We start from the raw sequence: 19,752 nt of genomic DNA on the forward strand, positions 1-19,752 counted from the left end.
GGTAACTCCCAGTGTGGCATCATCCAGTGGCCTGCTACGGATAAGGATGGGCACGGGCAGGGCTGGAGGTTCCACTGCTATATAAATCCATACACCGCTGACTGGGTCACAAGGGGAATGCAAGGGCTAGGGAGCCTCGAGGTTAACTAGTGTTCCTGAAGGGCTCCATTGCCAGAACAACAGCTCAGTAGGAATCCTATCCACAGTCCCCTATCTCCACCCATAGAAATCCCCTTTGCACAGCTCAGCTACCTGGGCTAGTTACTCGGACCAAGTTTTGTCCTATGGACAGCATATGTTATATGTTTTCATTTGGTTAGTAATGGTGTGATATTAGTACTAATGTGTGATGCAGAAATATATTATTGTCAGTATATCACAGTGTAATTCTAAGAAACACAGCAAGTCACTGATCACACTTTTTGAAATGCATGAGATAATATTGCACATATTTCTACATTTCTTTTTGCCCATTGTGACTTACAATGTCCCTCCCCCCAATAATTTTTTTTAATTAAGTACATGCAATGATTGGCTATTACCTCACCATATTTTGTTTTACTGCTTATCTATTTTGTAATAGTTAAAATCATATTCAAAGAACTATAATTCTCACTGCATGCATGCTACTCAGTGCTGAATATACATATACTAATACTAATTGGTAACTATTCTATTCCTAGGATTAGATAACATGCTTTAAAGCTGTACATCCTTCCTGTACACATTCTACATTTCTTTCCTTCTCACGATTAACTCGTCTCTTAACAATGAGGCAACTAGCTACAGTGTATATATAGAATTTGAAAGTATTGCAATTTGCTGCCAAATATTCTTTATACATAAACAACACAAATGTGGATACCTATTTAGTTTGCTTTGGGGTATAAACCATAAAAGAAAGCAGTATACCAGCAGCAAATACACCAGCTGCATATGTTTTAAGGCACAGATGGTAGACAGACAAATAGACAGATTGGTACCACTGTATACTACGTGCTTACCAGATTGAGAACTGTCAAATATTTCCACTGCCTACCGTAAAGGAACACTTCAGATGGCCGGTCTTCTGCTCTTACAAGTGAGATTGAATAGGTAACAAAAATATACCAGACAAAAACAAGGGAATGGTACAGAGCCAGTGTAGCGATTGCCATGGTTCTGCTGTGAGTGCTATTCAAGCCCTAAAGCAGCTTTTCTTTTAACGTTCAGTAGTCCTGGGTAGGAAATTGCACTGCAGGAGAGTTTGCTGTCTGAAGAAAGTCAGGACACTGCTCACATGAAACAAATATTACAACACTGGCTGGACTTTGCTTATTTTTTCTTCTCTTTTTTGTTCTATTGATAAGCTTGGGAAAAAAATAGGCTTATTTCCTGGATTTAAATGCCTCACTCAAGATTACTGAAGATTAGTTGCAGAGTTACATAAGTTTTGGTGTTTTTGCACCAGGGGAGGAGGTTGTCGCTGGTTTTGCATAACTGAGTTTCACATTCTTTTTGGACAAGTAGGAAAAAATCCCTGTTTTTCCTTCTGGTGAGATATTGGTGTTGCCATGAGCCTGGATCAATTTGGGGAGACTTTTGTCACTTTTGTTTCAACAATGAAAAAAGATGGAAAGAATAGAGGGCTTTCCAAGGGGAACTGAATACATTTGTTAGTGTTGTAAAAGAGGGAGGATCTAAGGGGTTAATACACTAATGTTAGGGTTCTTTGGTTTCGTAAGTTTTGAAAATCATCTTTGACATTCTTTGTAGAAAGTCTGCCTGAAGTAGGTTATTCTGTCAATCCATGTTACTTAAGTATTTACAAATGTGCACAGCTGGTCTGACAAAATTCAAGTCACTTTAAATGTCTGGGAGGGGACAGAGAGAAGGGGCAACAGCCTGGGGTAATGTAAGCTACGTAGTTTCTTTATTGAGCTGCTACTTACCTGCTTGTTTGCTTAATCACATTAACCTCCAGATAATGGTTCTTCCCTGGTATGACACTGCAGTAATATATATAATATAGCGACTGCAGCTACACAGCCAATCAAGTCAAGCATGTCAGCCTAAGTGTCTTAACCATTCAGTAGCCTAGGGAAAGTTATGCAAGTCCATGAGGGAACCAGGCAGCCCTTGCCGATAAGTGCAGCCTGCAAGTATGTGGCCTGAATCTTCTAACTGGCCACAGCGGCAAAGAGGAGTCAGAGGCCCCACTTATAGTCATTAGCAGCATCTCTTATCACTCCATGTTTGAAGCAACTGAGCTTTACTCAGAGATGGCATGGAAGGTCAAAACTAGGGGGGCTGGACTGGTGGATCTGTCACCACGAGATAGGCACTGGCTGTGTTTGAAGCTTGTTCTTGCCATCTAATATTCCACCTGGAGATGATTTTGAGGTTCCTTAGGGGAATTGTCCAAACAGGGCACCTTGTGCTGACATGGTGGATTAAACACATCTTTAAACTAGAATAGATGTGGCATGCCTTGCACCTTTAAGGAGCAGATTCTGCAAGATGACTTGTCACGTGATGTCAGAAGGGAAAATGCTGGACAGGATCAGCAGCCAGGCCACGTTGGTTGGTGCCATGATTCCTGTTATTAAATGCGTAGTTTCATACAGCTGTCTGCTGCTGTAGAGCTGAGCCATGCCAGTAAGTAATACTCTGCTACAGATTAACACAGGCCAAGCCCAGAGTTTCTTAGTGTCTGTTCATTGGCTGCACAGATAGACACAGTTAATTTGCTGATCAGGTTGTTTCTGATCTTTATTTGCAGTGAGGTCTTGATCAAAGGTTCCTTGAAAATCAAGGTACAGTCCAATGTAACAGGTTGGACTCACCCCTGCGGCACCTTCTGCAGGCCGGCCTCGTGAATTAGCTCAGTCCAGTGTCCAGAGCGCCCTCTGCAGGGCGGTGATCCACCTGTCTGCTACTGGCCCCCGTGTCCCTCCCAGGATCCCGGTGACCCTTTAACTAGGTCTCCCCCTCCCAGGGGAACCCCCACCCCACTCTCCCCAGACCCCACTTTGCCTCAGTATTGGCTACTGTCCAGTCTCCATCTCGCCCCCGTTCACTGGGGTAGACTGCAGTATCAGCCACTCATCATAGGCAAAGGGGTTTGGACCTGCTGCCTTTGCCTACCCCTGGGTTGCCCCCTGCAACCCCCAGTACCTCTTGGCCTAACACTAGGCTGCAGCCTGGGGCTTTCCAGGCAGGAGCTCCCCAGCTCCTCTGCCTTTCCCCAGCCCTGCTCCACTCTAGGTACCTTGTCTACTCCCTGCAGCCAGGCCCTTTTCCCTCTACAGGCAGAGGGAAAGTGTTTGGGCTCCTGGTTCACAGCCTTTTATAGGGGCCAGATGTGGCCTGATTGGGGTGTGGCCCAGCCGCGGCCACTTCCCCAATCAGCCCAGCTTTGAGAGCAGCAGCTCTCAAGCCCTGCCAGGCCGCTTTTAAACCCCTCAGGGCAGGAGCGGGTCCACAACTCACTACAAACACCTATATACACAAGCTTTGGGTCATGCTCCACAGAGGTGCTGAAACAATTTTTATAGTGGGGGTGCTGGCAATAGAAACCATGTATTTGGTGTTTGTTATTTCTACTTCAGGCCAAGGGGTGTGGCAGCACCACTGATGCTCCATGTCTGCAGTAATGACCATATGAATGCTTTACGATAATCTAGGTATTGAGTTGGTGATCTGCGTTAATCTACACTACCACCATCACAACTGGCAGTCATAACAGAGAAGCCAGAGACTGAACTACCGTCTGTCCTGTAGAGACAGTCCCTCCAGGACAGGGTTGACTCTCTGCTGAGCAGACTATGCTAAGGCTACTCTTCTTTTTTGGCATTTGTAGTGGTCTACAGGGATACCTGAGCAATCTACTCTTTTGTCTGATGCAGGGCTCAAGACTCAGGGTGGAATGATTTCATATAAAATCAGAAAGCAATTCACATGCATGTCAGGAAATAGCCCTAACACTGAAGTCATTTTCTGTTTCCTTGACTTCTCTCCTAATTTAGATTATCCACATCCAAGTTCCACAGACATAATTCAAAGTGAATTTCTCTCTCTTTTAAATCATAGAAACATTGAATATTAGGGTTGGAAGAGACCTCAGGAGGTCATCTAGTCCAACCCCCTGCTCAAAGCAGGACCACCAACAACTAAATCATCCCAGCCAGCGCTTTGTCAAGCCGGGCCTTAAAAACCTCTAAAGATGGAGATGCCACCACCTCTCTAAGTAACCCATTCCAGTGCTTCACCACCCTCCTAATGAAATAGTGTTTCCTAATATACAACCTAGACCTCCTCCACTGCAACTTGAGACCATTGATTCTTGTTCTGTCATCTGCCACCACTGAGAACAGCCTAGCTCTATCCTCTTTGGAACCCCCCTTCAGGGAGTTGAAGGCTGCTATCAAATCCCCCCTGACTCTTCTCTTCTGCAGACTAAATAACCTCAGTTCCCTCAGCCTCTCCTTGTAAGTCACGTGCCCCAGCCCCCTAATCATTTTTGTTGCCCTTCACTGGACTCTCTCCAATTTGTCCACATCCCTACTGTAGTGGGGGGACCAAAACTGGACACAATACTCCAGGTGTGGCCTCACCAGTGCCGAATAGAGGGGAATAATCACTTCCTTCGATCTGCTGGCAATGCTCCTACTAATGCAGCCCAATATGCCGTAAGCCTTCTTGGCAACAAGGGCACACTGCTGATTCATATTCAGCTTCTCGTCCACTGTAATTCCCAGGTCCTTTTCTGCAGAACTGCTGCTTACCAGTCAGTCCCCAACCTGTAGCGGTCACACGTCTCAGATTTCTCATTGCCTCTTATTTCAGTTTGAAATGTATTAGGAGACCTTCTTAGGATTGCCTGAGGTCAAAGATAAAAAATCTTTTGCTGGAGAAAAAAAAGATAATCCGTTGCTTTGGCTCCTAAAGACATCATTATATGTTCTTCGAAGAACCCCAATGGAAAATTGTTTTAAATGGCCTGGCTTTTTGCATTTGCCTATGACGTTGTGGAGGCTCGTTGGTAATGAAGCTTGCAGGAACATCTTCTCCTCCTCTGTCTTCCTAAAACTTGTCACTACAAATGAGAGTAGGAACAAGAATGGAAATATGGCATGACAGGTCTTTTCTTTTTTATTTATACATTGGATGCTACAACGTATAACATCTGCCAGACACTCCAGTTTCTGTAAAATGCATCTTTCCAAGTAGGGGTTCCTTACAGCATAACTTTAAAGTAGGATGGCATGTGCTTGTAATTATTTGCACCTGGATTTATGCAAAATGAATGTAAATCTATGCAACTATACAAGGTACTTTTATTTTTATTTTTCCCTCTCAGAAGATTTTTGGCTAGTATGGCTGAGACTTCCAGCAAGTGTGTTGTAAGTGGTGACAGTTTTGTGGTGTGGACACCTGTCCCATAGACTGAGACCATCTGTTTTGTTTTCCCACATACAAAGAGCAAAATATGTATCTTTCAGTCTAGTTGGCTTTTAGTTCAGATGGGAGCGGGGCGGGGAGAGAGAGTATAGGATCTCATATTCAGTGCCCTACACTGTGTGGGGTCATTTTCATGAGTGCAAAGTAGGTGCAAAAGGCCACTAATAAATTAGAATAGTGGCATTTCCCACCCACTTTGTACAGGTCCAGGGCATCAGAAATCTTCATGGGGGAAAGAGAACTCAGTGACACCTATAAACAGAAGGTGTATTTCTATATAGTGCCGAGTGCCCTTAAATCCAGTTGAAGTTGATGGAAACTGAAGGTGCTCAGCACCTCCCAAGTAGTTCTTGGGCATCTTACAGGGTCAGGCCCAAATGGTCTATTGCTGTCAATTTGTTTTATCTTTCTTTCTACCGGAGATGGAAAATCAACATGTGACCATTTGGTGGATTCTGCAGAACTCTATGAAGAGAGTGAAAGTGAGATCCAGTGTTCTGTGTGAAGCATTCCTTGGACCACTGGACATTATTATTATTTGATTATTATTTATTATTTGTATTACCATAGTGTCTAGTAACCCTAGTCATGGACTAGGACTCCATTATGTTAAGCTCTGTACAAACAGAGAACAAAAAGACAGCCCCTTCCCTAAAGAGCTTACAGTCTAAGCAAGTAGAACCTAAGGAAATACAGCCCCAAGATATGCTAGATATCTCAAGTCAAGAAGGTGCCACTTTTAGGTTGGTTTCTGCTCACTGATTCTGTTAGGTGAACTAAACGCTGTGTTATAGGACCCTGCCTCTATCTCTCCTTCAGGAGGAGAGGAGACTGTTGTATGATATGTGACTGTAGTTCGGGTGTTCATTAAAATAAAAAACAGACTAAAAAAGTAAATACTATAAATATCTTGCATTTAGATAGCACCTTTCATCTCAGAGTGCTTTACAAACTATACAAGAGTTACAACACCGCTGTTGGAAATGCGGCCATCTCTAGGATGGAACACAGCAACTGTTTAATGGTTCACAGCCACACTATTCAAAAGTTTATGACAGGAATGAAGAACGCCACTCTATCCAACTAAACCAGGGGTTCTCAGACTGGGGGTCAGGACCCTTCAGGGGGCTGTGAGGTTATTACATGGGGGGTCACGAGCTGTCAGCCTCCACCCCAAACCCCACTTTGCCTCCAGCATTTATAATGATGTTAAATATATTTTAAAAGTGTTTTTTAATTTGTTAGGGGGATCACACTCAGAGGCTTGCTGTGTGAAAGGCGTCACCAGTACAAAAGTTTGAGAACCACTGAACTAGTGCAGTGGCTCTCAACCTTTCCAGACCACTGTACCCCTTTCAAGAGTTGGATTTGGCTTATCTACCCCAAGTTACACGTCCCTTAAAAACGACTTGCTTACAAAATCAGACATAAAAATACAAAAGGGTCACAGCACACTATGACTGAAAAATTGCTGACTTTCTCATCTTTACCATATAATTACAAAATAAATCAATTGGAATATAAATATTGTTCTTACATTTCAGTGTATAGTGTATAGAGCAGTATAAACAAGACGTATGCAATTTTAGTTTGTACTGACTTCGCTAGTGCTTTTTATGTAGCCTGTTGTAGAACTAGGCAAATCTCTAGATGAGTCAATGTACCCCCTGGAAGACCTCTGCGTGCCCCCAGGAGTACATGTACCTCTGGTTGAGAACCCCTGCTCTAGAGAGAATTTTAAGTAACAAAATTTGATCACCCAAACTGGAATCCAGCTAGGTCATCACTTAATGAGTACAAAAAGACAAGACCTCAGGTTTTTTCATCTCATTCAGAAAGACCCTGGGCCTAATTCTCCACTGCCTTTCAGCTTGTGTAGTCATTTATACCTGTGCAAAGTGAATGTAATATACTACTGCCAGTATAAGGGAGTGGTGAATTCTGATTTCGTGGCATTTTTCACCCACTTTGTGCATGTATAAATGACTGCACAGGGTACAAGGCATTAGAGAATCAGGCCTGGTATCTCTAACAGCACAGTGCCTGATTCTCCTTTCACTTGTACTGATGTAGACCAGGATTGACTCCTCAGAGGTTGATGGAGTTACAAGTGGGTGAGTGAGATCAGAAGCAAAGCCCCATGTTCTATGTATCTTATATGGCCTCCATTACCGTAGATTCTGAGCATCTTGCAATTTTAATGGATTTATCCTCACATCACCCCTGTGAAGTAGAGAAGTGCTATTATCCCCATTTTACAGATGGGGAACGGAGGCCCAGAGAGACTAAACAACTTGCCCAAGGTCATACTGAAAATCTGCAATGGAGCAGGAAACTCGTCTTCAGTCTCCTGATGCCTAGGCTAGCACCCTAGCCACTGCACCATCCTTCCTCCCTGTTTGAGGTACTGGTTCAGTGCTTACTCAGAATGAAGAGGCCCATCTATTGAATTATCACTGCCACTTTCTGCAGCATCATAGGATTACCCTTTAAATACTGACCATTCCCGACTTGCTTCATTTACAAAGCTGACGTGGTCCAGACCTGTGTTGGTATAAGGGTGGGCTTTAAACAACAGGAGAAAAGAAGTAATGAAAAGTAAATTACCTCTTTGTGTTTTCCTCCCAATTTTTATTTAAATTGGTAAACATATAAGAAGGGCACCTACCCATGTGTTTGACATAACATGAAAAGACATTTTAACTGCAAAACTTTAAGATAACCCACCACACATACCCTTCATGTGACTTTCCCTGTCCATACACTTCCCTTTCCAATTCTGAATTCTCATTAAACAGGTATGAGTCACACTTCGATTCAGATTCCCATATTTTATTCTTTTAGCTTTTGTTATTCTCTCACTATGAAATGAAACTTATGTTTTTGCTAACAAGTAAAGTCATCCTAATATGCCACAAGTTTGGGGAGGAAAAACACAGAGATAATTATTTTTACATCCATTTATTAACAAAACTGGCATGAGGGTTAATTTAATTAGTGTTACTATATGAAAAATGCTCTGCACGATTCCATTCAAGAAATGAATGCTTCTTTACATTCCATTTCAGTGTCTAAGAAAAAACACATTCAGGCATTTGCAACACTTTGTATAATTGCTGGCCATATAATCAGCTATATTTGTGAAATATTTAATGTTGGAATTAGGCTATAACCACAAAGAGTTTCTGTTCCTTTTCTAACAAACGTGATGTTTCACACACTCTAAATACTGTACAGCATTCAAGGATTCTGAGCTTTCTTGGTCACATGCTTTAGCTTCTTAGCAGAAAATGTACTGTTCATATAGATTTTTATTCCCTGAATTAATCATCAAAGGAGGAAGCAGGTTCATTGCAATCCAGTCAATATTCTCCTATTTCAAACATGTTGAACTCTCTTCTGCATGCCTGATTTCTGATGAAAACAGCCGTAGCAAAACTTCCACTTAAGCTCCTTGCTATCAGCTTATCCCACTGTTTACTGCCTGTACTTGGCAGCAAGCTTGAAATTACCACAAACTTCTGGGATGGCATTGCTTACTTGTTTTCATAGATCTTATTTCCTTTATTTAACAGTAATACTTAGCACTTATATAGTAAGGCTTTTCATCAAAGATCTCAAAATGCTTTACAAAGGAAAGTATTGTTATCTCTGTTTTGTGGTGGAGAAACCAAGATTCAGACAGGTTGTTATGGGAGGCCTAGGGTCTGATCCATTCCTCTGAAGTCAGTCAAAAGACTTCCATTGACTTCAGTGAGCTTTGGAAGGGAACAGCCTCCACCTGGTTTGTGAATAAGCCAAAATCCTTTAGGTTTCTATTTGTGGTTCATGGTAGTGGCTTTAGCATACTCATTGCTGACCTATACGTTGGATATTGGTCCCTTTGCTATGATAGACTGCAAAGCAGGGCAAGTATCAGAGGGGTAGCCGTGTTAGTCTGGATCTGTAAAAGCAACAAAGAATCCTGTGGCACCTTATAGACTAACAGACGTTCTGCAGCATGAGCTTTCGTGGGTGAATACCCACTTCTTCAGATGCAGTCTTGCATCTGAAGAAGTGGGTATTCACCCACGAAAGCTCATGCTGCAGAACGTCTGTTAGTCTATAAGGTGCCACAGGATTCTTTGTTGCTTTTGCAAAGCAGGGCATCATTTCAGAAAAATGTGGGGGATGGGGGGCAAAGTTGTGCCAGCATATAGAGCATTATATGTGATTATATTATATCCTGCAAAGTCTGGTATGAAGTAGAGGGGCAAAAAGTGGAAGGCAAAATAGAGCATATAGACCTATGAAAAGTCTCGGTGTCAGGGCAAACCTAGGTGTGTGGGGGGGGGGGGGCGCAGCAACTGCCCTCTTACCCATAGCAAATGACACCCTGCTGTAAGGGAGTAGTTGACCACTCATGTAACTCCTTTTGGCACTGGCAATCAGTCAGAGAAATACATTGGCAAATAGGCCTGGTCAGTAGAAAAGGTACAGTGCTCCCAAGCTGGTAGAGTGAAGAGAAATTAATAACCCAAACTAAAATTTTGCTAGGACGCCAGTGCTGACACTCCCACTATAACAAAATGTTCCATGGACTGTAAGGCAGCACCTCTGGCAGAACAGTTCTGATTTAAAGGGAAGAGTTCCAGCACCCTGGGCTTTCCAGAAAGGAAGATGGGCTCTGGGTAGTTAGGGACAAGTTTATTTTGGTGAGTTAGTCTTTGATCCCTTCTCTCTGCAAAGCTGCACACTGGGTGGTAAATTAATCCTGTGAGTTCAACCTAGCACACATGCAAGAAGAGAAGATAAAGTAGCTGATCCTATGATCCTACATTGGAATTACACTTTGGGCCCAACACTCCTCTCACTTACACCAGTTTTACCGTAATGTAACTCCTTTGACTTTGGTGGAATTATCCTTGACTTACACAGGTGTACATAAGCATCGAATTAGCCCTGTAACTGTAGGCAATGCACTGCTAAATTTCAGACAATAAACATAACTAAAAATCCCACTTGCATCTAGTTAAATGTATGATCTTGGAAATAAATGAGATGGGCTTGATCCTTCATTGCCTCAACCTTTGTGGAGTCATTAGCACCTCTGCAAAATGGGTGTAAAACATTATAGAAGGGGGTAGAATTTTATGCCCTTCTCAAACAGGTAACTGTGATGACACCAGATGCAAGACAGTGGAGAGTTGGGCCCATCTATATTTTATTTTAATTGGAGTGACTGGGGTAACCACACCTAACATGCACCTGGATAAGGAAAACTGTGTATTTAATGTGTACACCATACTATTTTCATTTGCGCCACTTATTATAGTAAAAGTGGCAGCAAATGCTATAGTTAAGGTTGCATTAACATTTCCATTCTCACTTATAATTTCCCCAAATTTTCTCCTGTAAGGCTGAAAATTTCCAGGCTCGGTCCCTGCCCAAAAGTAACTTTTTAAAAAACTTTCAGGAAAAAGAGTTCTGTTGTTTATGAATACAAGTAGGGAGACAAAATATACTTTTCACCTTATAACAGTATTTTGTGGCCTTAATTTGAATAGCTATAACACCAAACCACACAGGGATAAAAAAAGAAAATTTTGGTTGGAAATAGTCCTCACTGATGCCAAGTGCTTTTGAGCGTCACTATGAACATTCATTTTGACTTGGCCAAGTTGAGATCTGTTGAAAATGTAACTCTGCACATGCTCAGTACACCTTGCACACAGTGTTTTTTGCTCAGCTTGTAAAGTGCACATCTAGGGAAGCTCACGTACATTTACGTGTGGCTAACTTAACAGCACAATGACAGTCTACAGTGAATGAGGAATCGCTCCTGTGGACCTGTATAATCTTTTAACATTACTTTTTAAATAGAATCTCTTTACTTTTGGTCACTGTTTTTCCAACCTAACAAATGTGCGTTTCTCTTCAAAGACAACATACATACCAAGTTTGTATTATTATTATTATTTAAAAAGCTGTTTTCCAGTTATTGAAGTTCAAAAATAAGTCTGCACGATTTTCTGAAGGTATGATGCTATGCAGAGAAATGACTTTAAAGATGGGTCTGTAGGGTTTTGATTTAGAGTAAAAAAAGTGTTTTGTGTTTGCTTTCAACAGGATCCGCGGATTTCACTGGTGGTTATCATTTTATTTGTGGTTGCTATTTTTATATAGCTGTCTTCATACATGTCTGTGGGGAATACATGACTATGTCTGGGGCCTTATGGTTACAGACCACTTTTTTTGAAAAACAGAGTTCAACTTACCACTGGCAAGTCATTCTTCTGATGAGCAGCTGATGGTTCTTGGGGCACCCAGAACTATTAGTCATCTTGTTACCCCTTGCCTCCAGCATGAGGGTGTCTTGCCTGTGCCTGGCTGGGTATCAGCTCCCTAACTCCATCAGCCTGTCAGCCACTCAAATGTGCTCCCCTGGGTTATGCCAGCCCTGTCTTTACCTTATGGGTTAACAAGAGATGTACCCCAGTCCCTGAGTCCCTTTGAATCGTTCACCTGTAATATCCAGCCCTTGACACTGGCTACTCACAGAAATGCCAGATCCTCTGCCCACCAAAGGATTAGTGTGCCCCAGTTTACTAGTTTTGCCTTAAACCACACAGCACTTTAAATTAAAAAAAGAAAGAGAAGTTTTATTACAAGAGAATGGAGAGTTAAGTAGAAACAAGAGAGTGTGGTGGAAACAAATGGTTACAATACAAAGCAAAAGCATAAAATGCAAACTTGTGTCTATACTTATTAATGGTTACCTTTCCTATGTAATAAGGTATGTTTGTCCAGCCCACCCCAAAAGTTCAGTCTGTTGCAGAGCTCGCTGGCTTCACAGGAACCAGGTCCAATTTTTCATAAGAAAACCTGGCTCCTCCAGATGTCTCCTCAGTGAAAGGATCCAGAGGGTCTCTCCTTCCTCTGTGTTATACTGAAATAGCTTTTTGTTTCTATTCATAGCCCCTGTCTTGTTGTAAAGTTCTTTTTTTCTTTTTTTTTTTCTTTTTTTTTTTAACCTTCAAGTAGTTCCCATTGTTTGCATTTGCCTCTGACAGTTTTCCATTGAAAGTCTTGGGATTGAGCAAGGTTAAACAATTGAGCTTTTCATTGCTTCACTGGCTAAACAGGATGGGGTTTAGCATACATAAAATATAAATACATTATTCCTTAAATTTTACCTGTACATATATAATCACAAAGATTGAGTCTTGACAAATTACAAACTTTCTGTAGATATCTTACATGTTACTCTTTATGGATAAATAGCCTGTAAGACATGTTTGGTGTAGTGAGTTTGTCAGGTCTGAGGTAAGAGTTGTTTCCAAAAACTGGGGACTCTTTGCAAGGGGTCTCTGTGTCCGTACCTGGGAAACCCAGATCACTCTTAATTTCCTTTCTCCATTGTTTTAAATATGTCTAAATGTGCTGGCATGTGATGCTTCATTTTGATCAGAGCAACTTTATGCTGAGAATTGTGGTCTCCCTGGACTGTGTCTCAGTATGGAAAATGAGGGAAGTCACACTTTACTCAGTAGAACTATGTGGGTCACATTTGGCTCATAGGATGCTTCTTCTGTGACTAGGCATTTATCTGAAGGAGTAGGAATGGGTGTGGGAGAAACACCGCATAATTAGCTACAGTACATTTCCAGCACACAGGACGGTTAACTATTTAGCTGTTTATGTAGACACATAAACATACTTCCAGTGTCTGTAGGCTCTCCCCACGCCCCAGGCCTGTCAAAAAAAAGAAACAAAACTCACTCTGATCAGCTATTGGAAGTTTTGGTTTTGGTTTCTATGTGATTCATACAAAAGCAGCTGAAAATCACCCTGGTGAGCCAAAAGTTTCTTCTCATCTAGGTATTAATCTTGGTATTAATTAAATGTGATAATTAAAAATACAGACTTCTTTCTCCAGGTGGAAAACACTGTGCTCCCTGTAAATTGCTCTCTGCTAGTTGGTCCTCCCAAGCAGCTATAGTTCATTTCCCTGTTCCTTTATATTCCCCTGTTGAGCTACAACTCCAGTCACAGTAGGTACAGAATGATTATTTATGCTAGAAGTTCTTCTCTGTACAGACTTCAGTTCTAATGCAGAACTGTGCAGCTCAGGAGAGGCAACCATGGTGGCTTTGGGGTAATGTTGCGGATGCAAATGTGGCTTTAAGCCTCTGTTGCACCTGTGGAATTTGGTGCCCTGTTCCTGGCATGTGTTAGAGCAGACCCAAGGGCTGATCTAATGTGCAGTAGTGTAGACCAACTCTCTGTGGACTGCGCCACAGACCCAGAATAACTGGAATGCAGAGAGCTGTAGCCATGCACTCCTCCCCCTGCCATATCTCATCCTTCTCCTCGCACACCCTTATTTCAGGGACTGGATGGGAGTGGGGTATTGCCAGTTAGCCAGCTGTATGTCACACCTGCAATTGCACTATGCTGTGGATATTCCACAGGGCCGGTTAAGCCAGCTTTGTGCAGCCACATGACTGCAGCTAAGCTGTCATAAAGCAGCTATAGTGGAGCCCAGATCACAGCCCTTGCTTTCTTTCAAGAAAAAGACTCCATTTCCCCCCCCCCTCTTTTTTTTTAACATCTTTTTCAAAGATATGCTTAGTGAACACACATCCATTTGGTTTTTTTTAAACTTTGCATTTGATAAACAGGAACCTGCTATGGGTCATTTATTTGGAGCTTAATTGCTACTTTTGTAGATTTGCTTTTTGTAGTTCTGTAATTCGCACAGGAACTATGTGCTCTAAGGAACTACACTAACTTCACAAGATCAGTTTCTGTCAGTGCATAGTACATTCTTTGTAATGGGGCATCTGGTCGTTTCCTTTCTGACCATCTCAGATGCAGAGTTTTCGTCTAACTTTTGTGGAAGATCAAAAAGAAGCATCAGCCTCTGAAGCTGACCGTGGTTTGTGAGAGGAAAAAATATGCCCGATGCAGTTATATTTGTAATTCAGTTGTAGCTTCAAAGGGGAAAAATGGATTTTGTACCTTTATTGCTGCTTTATTATGTATGACAATGGCCTAAAAAGTTGTGATTTCCCCTGCCTCAATAAAGGTTGGTTTCTGCTTGCTTTCTGAAATCAAGTATGTAAAGTGTGCTCTTCCCTACTTTAATCTAGGAGACTTGTTAGGAGCCTCAGAAATGTGAATTGTGAGCTTTAATTGAAGTAGTAGGAGGGTAGTGAATCCTAACAAAAATGTCTATTTTCTACTTGTTTTTCAGTTATTTTAAGTTAAGTAGGCATTTGAAGCTCTTTGTTGTTAACAGTCTGCATACAAATCACTTCCCCTCTCAGTAAATCAGGTTTCACTTCCTCGCTGCTCTTGATGCCATAATCTAGCTGTTCTCCACTTTCTACAGAATCTTCTAGGATAGGCAAGACCTGAATTCCTTGGGGAGAACAAGCAGAAAATATTTTCCTCCCCCCTCAATTTTTTTTGTAGGCTTTCTTTATATATCGTCAAAAGGTCACAATTCCAATATTTTTTCTCTGTAAGACACCTTTCACATTAAACTAGAGTGACCATTTTATTTAGTATTCATTTCTTTTGTTTAAAAAATGGAGCAACTTATCCACAAATCCCCAAGGATGTTTTGATGACATTTTTGCAAAAGGTTGCAGAGAGGCACATGTGCAGTGGGCAAAGTACCATCAGAAACTGAATAAAATGAAAGCGACTCTGACTGTCAGTTCCAAGTACACTAAGAGGATACAACTGTCTTGGGAGACATCCTGCTAGTGTAGCACATGAGCATCTCCAACGTATTTCTCCTCAACACCACTATAGAGAAGGCAGTACTATTTTCATTTTATATGGGGAATTCAGCAAGAGAGAAATTAAATAACTTGCCAAAAGTCCCACAAGTAGCTTGTGACAGTGGTGGGATTTGAACCCAAAAGTCTTGAGCATCAGGTTAGTGCCTTAACCACAATTACCATTCTTCTTTCCATTAAATTGCTTAAACTTTCTCACTCCTAATCCCCCAAACCACTAGTTTTCTTGTAACCCTCAAATTCCAGAATTTTTTTGTGGCATTTAAACCAAAAGGAGCACTGCAAATATATACTTTATTAATTTTTTAAAGATTATTGAGCTATACATGGCCAAAGATAGCATTTGCATGCAGTAGGCCTGAATGACAATTTTACATTTAAAAAGATATTGAAAGCAAGTATGATTTATACATTTGGTTGCAATAGTTCATTAATTGCACATTCCGCAATGTTGTATACTCAGTAAAACCAACTTACAGTAGCTGTTACATTTGGAAAGTGATCTTTGCAACCAGAAGAGGGTAGAAACAACTTTTCATTTTTCTTAGGAAAAAAAAGAAATCTTAGATTCTAAAAAATGAACCAATTTTCTTTCACTTGGGATTGATTTTTTTTTAACAAGCTATCATTCCTTGAGTGGCTTTTATGCAACTACTTGTTTCTCCAATCTTCTTGTTTCCTATTCCTTTTTGGCTATGTCAGCACTTGGAGCTGGAGGGTGTGGTTTCCAGCTGGAGGAGGCTCTTAAGGAGCTAGCTCACTAAAACTAGCGTAGCCAGGGCTGTGCAAGCGGTGGGAGGTGCTAGCTGCCCTGAGTACATGCTTAGAATCTCATCAGACAGGGACTTGGGTCAGTTAGCCCCTCCTGCTGCTGGCACCACCATAACTGCATTCTATTTTTAGCATGCTTTCTCAATCAGAGCTAGCATGGGTATGTCTCCTTGAATGGAAAATTATACCACCAGTCCCACGTATAGACATACTTTGATTCTCATTTTCCCCTTTTTCTGGTCCCCCTGTCATGGAAATAGCATTGCAACCCACTTTGGTTGAGAAATACTGAAGTAGAGCAATTGGTGAATGTTAAATCTGCACCTGCTGTGTGGGGGATATGTGCATCCACCCTTTCTTAGCATGTCACACACCCCACAGGGGTGAGGTCAGCATTTTGTTCTTGCCCTGCTTCTGGGACAACCCAGTGATGCACAGCCCTTTGCTCAGGATTTGTTGCAAAGCCCCAGCTGGGTCCTAAAACACTATCGTATCACAACATTGGTCCTCCTTATTGAAGGGGAAACCACGTTGGAATCCCCCAGTGTAAAATACCAAACGTGTTATTTTAGTTCAACCTGGGAAATACAAGCTACGCACAATTTTATTTTTCTTTAGAGTTGAGGAGAAGCCACAGACCAAATAATAAATAACCATATTTGCATTCTTTGCATTTTAACACACATGTCATTATTTGGAGTTTCCTAAGGCTCTAAGATAGACATTCTTGAATGTGCATAATTTGAAAAAAGCCAACAACAACTGGGATAATGCGGCTGTTAAAATGTTAGAACTCAGTTTCACCCATCTGTATCCTTCTCAGTTTCTTTTTCTCCTCCCAGCTATCTGAAGTGGGTGATGCCTGCAGAAGACAACGAGTCTGTTATTACGGCTGCAACTCATGCTGTAAATCTGTTGGATATGATATGATTGAACAGTGGTTCTCCTAGAAACAAAACTAAGAGATACATTTTCAAAGCATTACATAGTCTGGGGTCTTTTGGCTGACACGCAAAATCAAGACCTGACCAATTCTGGTGGTTAAAGATATCCATGATACATTTTGCAAGGGTAAGGGTGTTAACCCCCATGTTCTGGCTAAATTCCAAGTTGGGTAATTATTACATTCTGCATAGCTACAGTAAATTCAGTTGGATATGGTATTCCTCCTCCCTAATTCTCCTAAACTGTCTTGGGTGGTGTTATTGTGGGTGGTATAAAACAGCTGTTGCATCCAACCTCAAAGATGGCAGCATTTAAGTACTAGTCTTAATATACTTTCAAAGGACATGCAGGAATTGCCTAGAGGGGCCCTGGTTTGTTTTCAGTCCCTTCTACGCACTTATGAGTCTCTTGCTGCTCACCCCTCCCTCACTACATTCCCCCTGCTCCCATCCCTAACAACTTCTAACTAAATAAATAAATGCTTGATTGCTACAGCTCCCGGGGCGTTGGCTCCCAAAGGGCTGCCCCCAACAAAGGGGAGAGGGGAAGTTCCCAAGTGTGACCTCACTGTTTGCATGTTCCTCAGCACTGGCTCTGCTGCATTATATTGTAGTGGATGAAGTGAAGTTTGTTTATTTTGTATACGGTTGTAAGTCAGTAAAGAGCTTTGTGATCCTCCAGATGAAAGGCGTGTCAGATATTATTTAGCAGCACAAGCTCCATGAGTCAATGGAAGTTGTGTGGTTTATAGCCCTGAGAGGCTATTTGATAGCGTACTCCTCATTTTCAAATCTGTGAAGCAAATCCCCATTCTTGGTGAATAGTTCTCTAACAGCAATCCCCTGCCATCAAAATAGATGCAGTAATATGCTATAGCCCTTACAGTGGGTTACATGATGAGAACTTGGAGTGAGTTCTGTGATTCACAAGCCAAAAATAATATGCTGCATTTAAACACTGTTAGCTCTGTGATGCAAACTGACAAAAGCCAGTAAAATTTAAAGGGACCCTGTCAAAGCTGGACTAAAGTTAAACCTACCAGCTGTGTTTTGGTGAGTGGGTGTGCATGGTCACGTGATGTGGGCCCTCTGGCTCTTCTTGCCTGCTTTGTTCCTTGTGAATAGTCAGGGTATGGTAATATTCAAGGACTCTGCTGCCTTGTCAAGAAATATATGGGAGCAGGAGCCTCGTATTTAAATATCCTGCCTGGTTTCGAGAACAGAGCAGAGCCCAAGTGGGGAGTGAGCATCATACTCACGAACTCATGACCTTTATTTATTATTTGCATTACAGTAGTGCCTAGATGCCCCATGTATGATCAGGGCCCGATTGTACTAGGTACTGCCCAAAGATGGACCCCGCCCCAAAGGACTTACAGTCTAAATAGGTAGACAAAAAGGTGGGAGGGGAAACAGGAACAGAGAGAGGACGTAACTTGCCCTGGGCTATTGAGCAGGTCGGTGGCAGAGCTGGTAAAGAAATCCAGGTCTCCTGTGTCCCAATCCAGTGTCTTGTCCATAGAGCTGTGCTGCCTCCTTGAGGTGTGGAGGACCATGTAAAAACTTCATACTTTGGGTTTGCATCTACTGTTGTTGGGTCACTGTGATGGGTGATTTCAATGAAGACTCTGTCAGCTCCCCTTTAGGGTGGGGCGGTGATGGCGTGGCTGCCCCTCACTGGTAGAAAAGGAGTTAAAAGCAGCCCTAGAGAGGCTGTGTCAGAGGCAGCCAATTAGAAAGGGGCTGAGAGAAGCAGCCAATCATGGCCCAGCAGGCTCATATAAGAAGGGATGCAGGACAAAGCAGAGTTCAGTAGCTGACTGGAGCTTGAGGGGAGAAGACCAGGCTCCTAGCAGGAGGAAGGAGCGCCAGCACCAGGTGCAGTTGTGTTGCAAGCAGGGACCGGGGAGCTAGAAATCGCTCCTGGGTGGCTGGTAGGGCCTGCAGGCTAAGGCCCTGGGGTAAGAGCAGAAGAAGGTGCTGGAGCCACATGGGAAGCAACCCTGGGACAATGGACGGCAGTTGCCACTGAGGGAAGTGGCTGGACAGTAATTGCAGGTCCCCCAGAAGCGGGGAAAACACAGAGTGTGGCACAGTCGGAGGGCAGTGGCACGGGTCCTGGAACAAAAATTGATGGTGACGAGGCACCACCAGAGGAGGGCACCCTGGAGAGCAGTACTAATTCCCAAGACAACCAGCAGGAGGCGCCAGAGTGGTGAGTGAACCCTGTGACAGGAGGACAGGCAGATTTAGTCAGGGATGAGGAGGGCAGTATGAATGAAAATATGTATGAAACAGAGGGTAAATGCTTGGGCCTGTCCACTGAAGGAGTGCACTTCGTACAATCAGATCCATAACTGCACCCACATTTCAAGAGTGATTTCAGCTAGGTGGTCCAAAGCCTGCTCTATAATACTTGTGCAGTTACACAGGTGGAGATACTCCAGGTTTACATGGGCATCACTGAGCAGAATTTGGCCTATTATGCTTTGTGCTTAAGTGATATTAAACAGAATTCTTTACCAACACAAAGGATGTGTAATTGTGGTTCCAATCGTCTCCTCTGTACCTGTGAATGCAGCTTCAGAAGGGAGTTTGCTGCAGCTGAATGGGGAAAAAACAGATGTGAGGAGGGGAGATGTCCTGGGAGGAGAGAGAGAGGAGGAGGAGGGAGAAAATGAGACTCCCCTCTACTAGCCAGTGACCCACAGGATGCAACCTCTGCATGTTAGCAAGAGACAAAGGGTTTCTGCGCAGAAAGGTGATTGCCACACAACTCCCTGGTGTATGCAAAAGCAGACAAA

General features: G+C 42.5%; 1 protein-coding gene across 1 annotated transcript in view; it reads right to left on the reverse strand.

Annotated features, from left to right (window-relative positions):
• LOC120396953 (androgen dependent TFPI regulating protein) overlaps positions 1–1,253 on the reverse strand; it is a 46,203-nt gene extending 44,950 nt beyond the window's left edge. The window contains exon 1 of the mRNA XM_039522237.1: positions 1,005–1,253. Within this exon, the coding sequence (XP_039378171.1) occupies positions 1,005–1,157 (153 nt within the window). The 5' untranslated portion in view covers positions 1,158–1,253. The remainder of the gene's footprint in view (positions 1–1,004) is intronic.
• Between the last annotated feature and the right edge of the window lie 18,499 nt (positions 1,254–19,752).

The sequence above is a fragment of the Mauremys reevesii genome, linkage group 2, assembly GCF_016161935.1.
Source record: "Mauremys reevesii isolate NIE-2019 linkage group 2, ASM1616193v1, whole genome shotgun sequence".
In the NCBI taxonomy this organism is placed as follows: domain Eukaryota; kingdom Metazoa; phylum Chordata; order Testudines; family Geoemydidae; genus Mauremys; species Mauremys reevesii.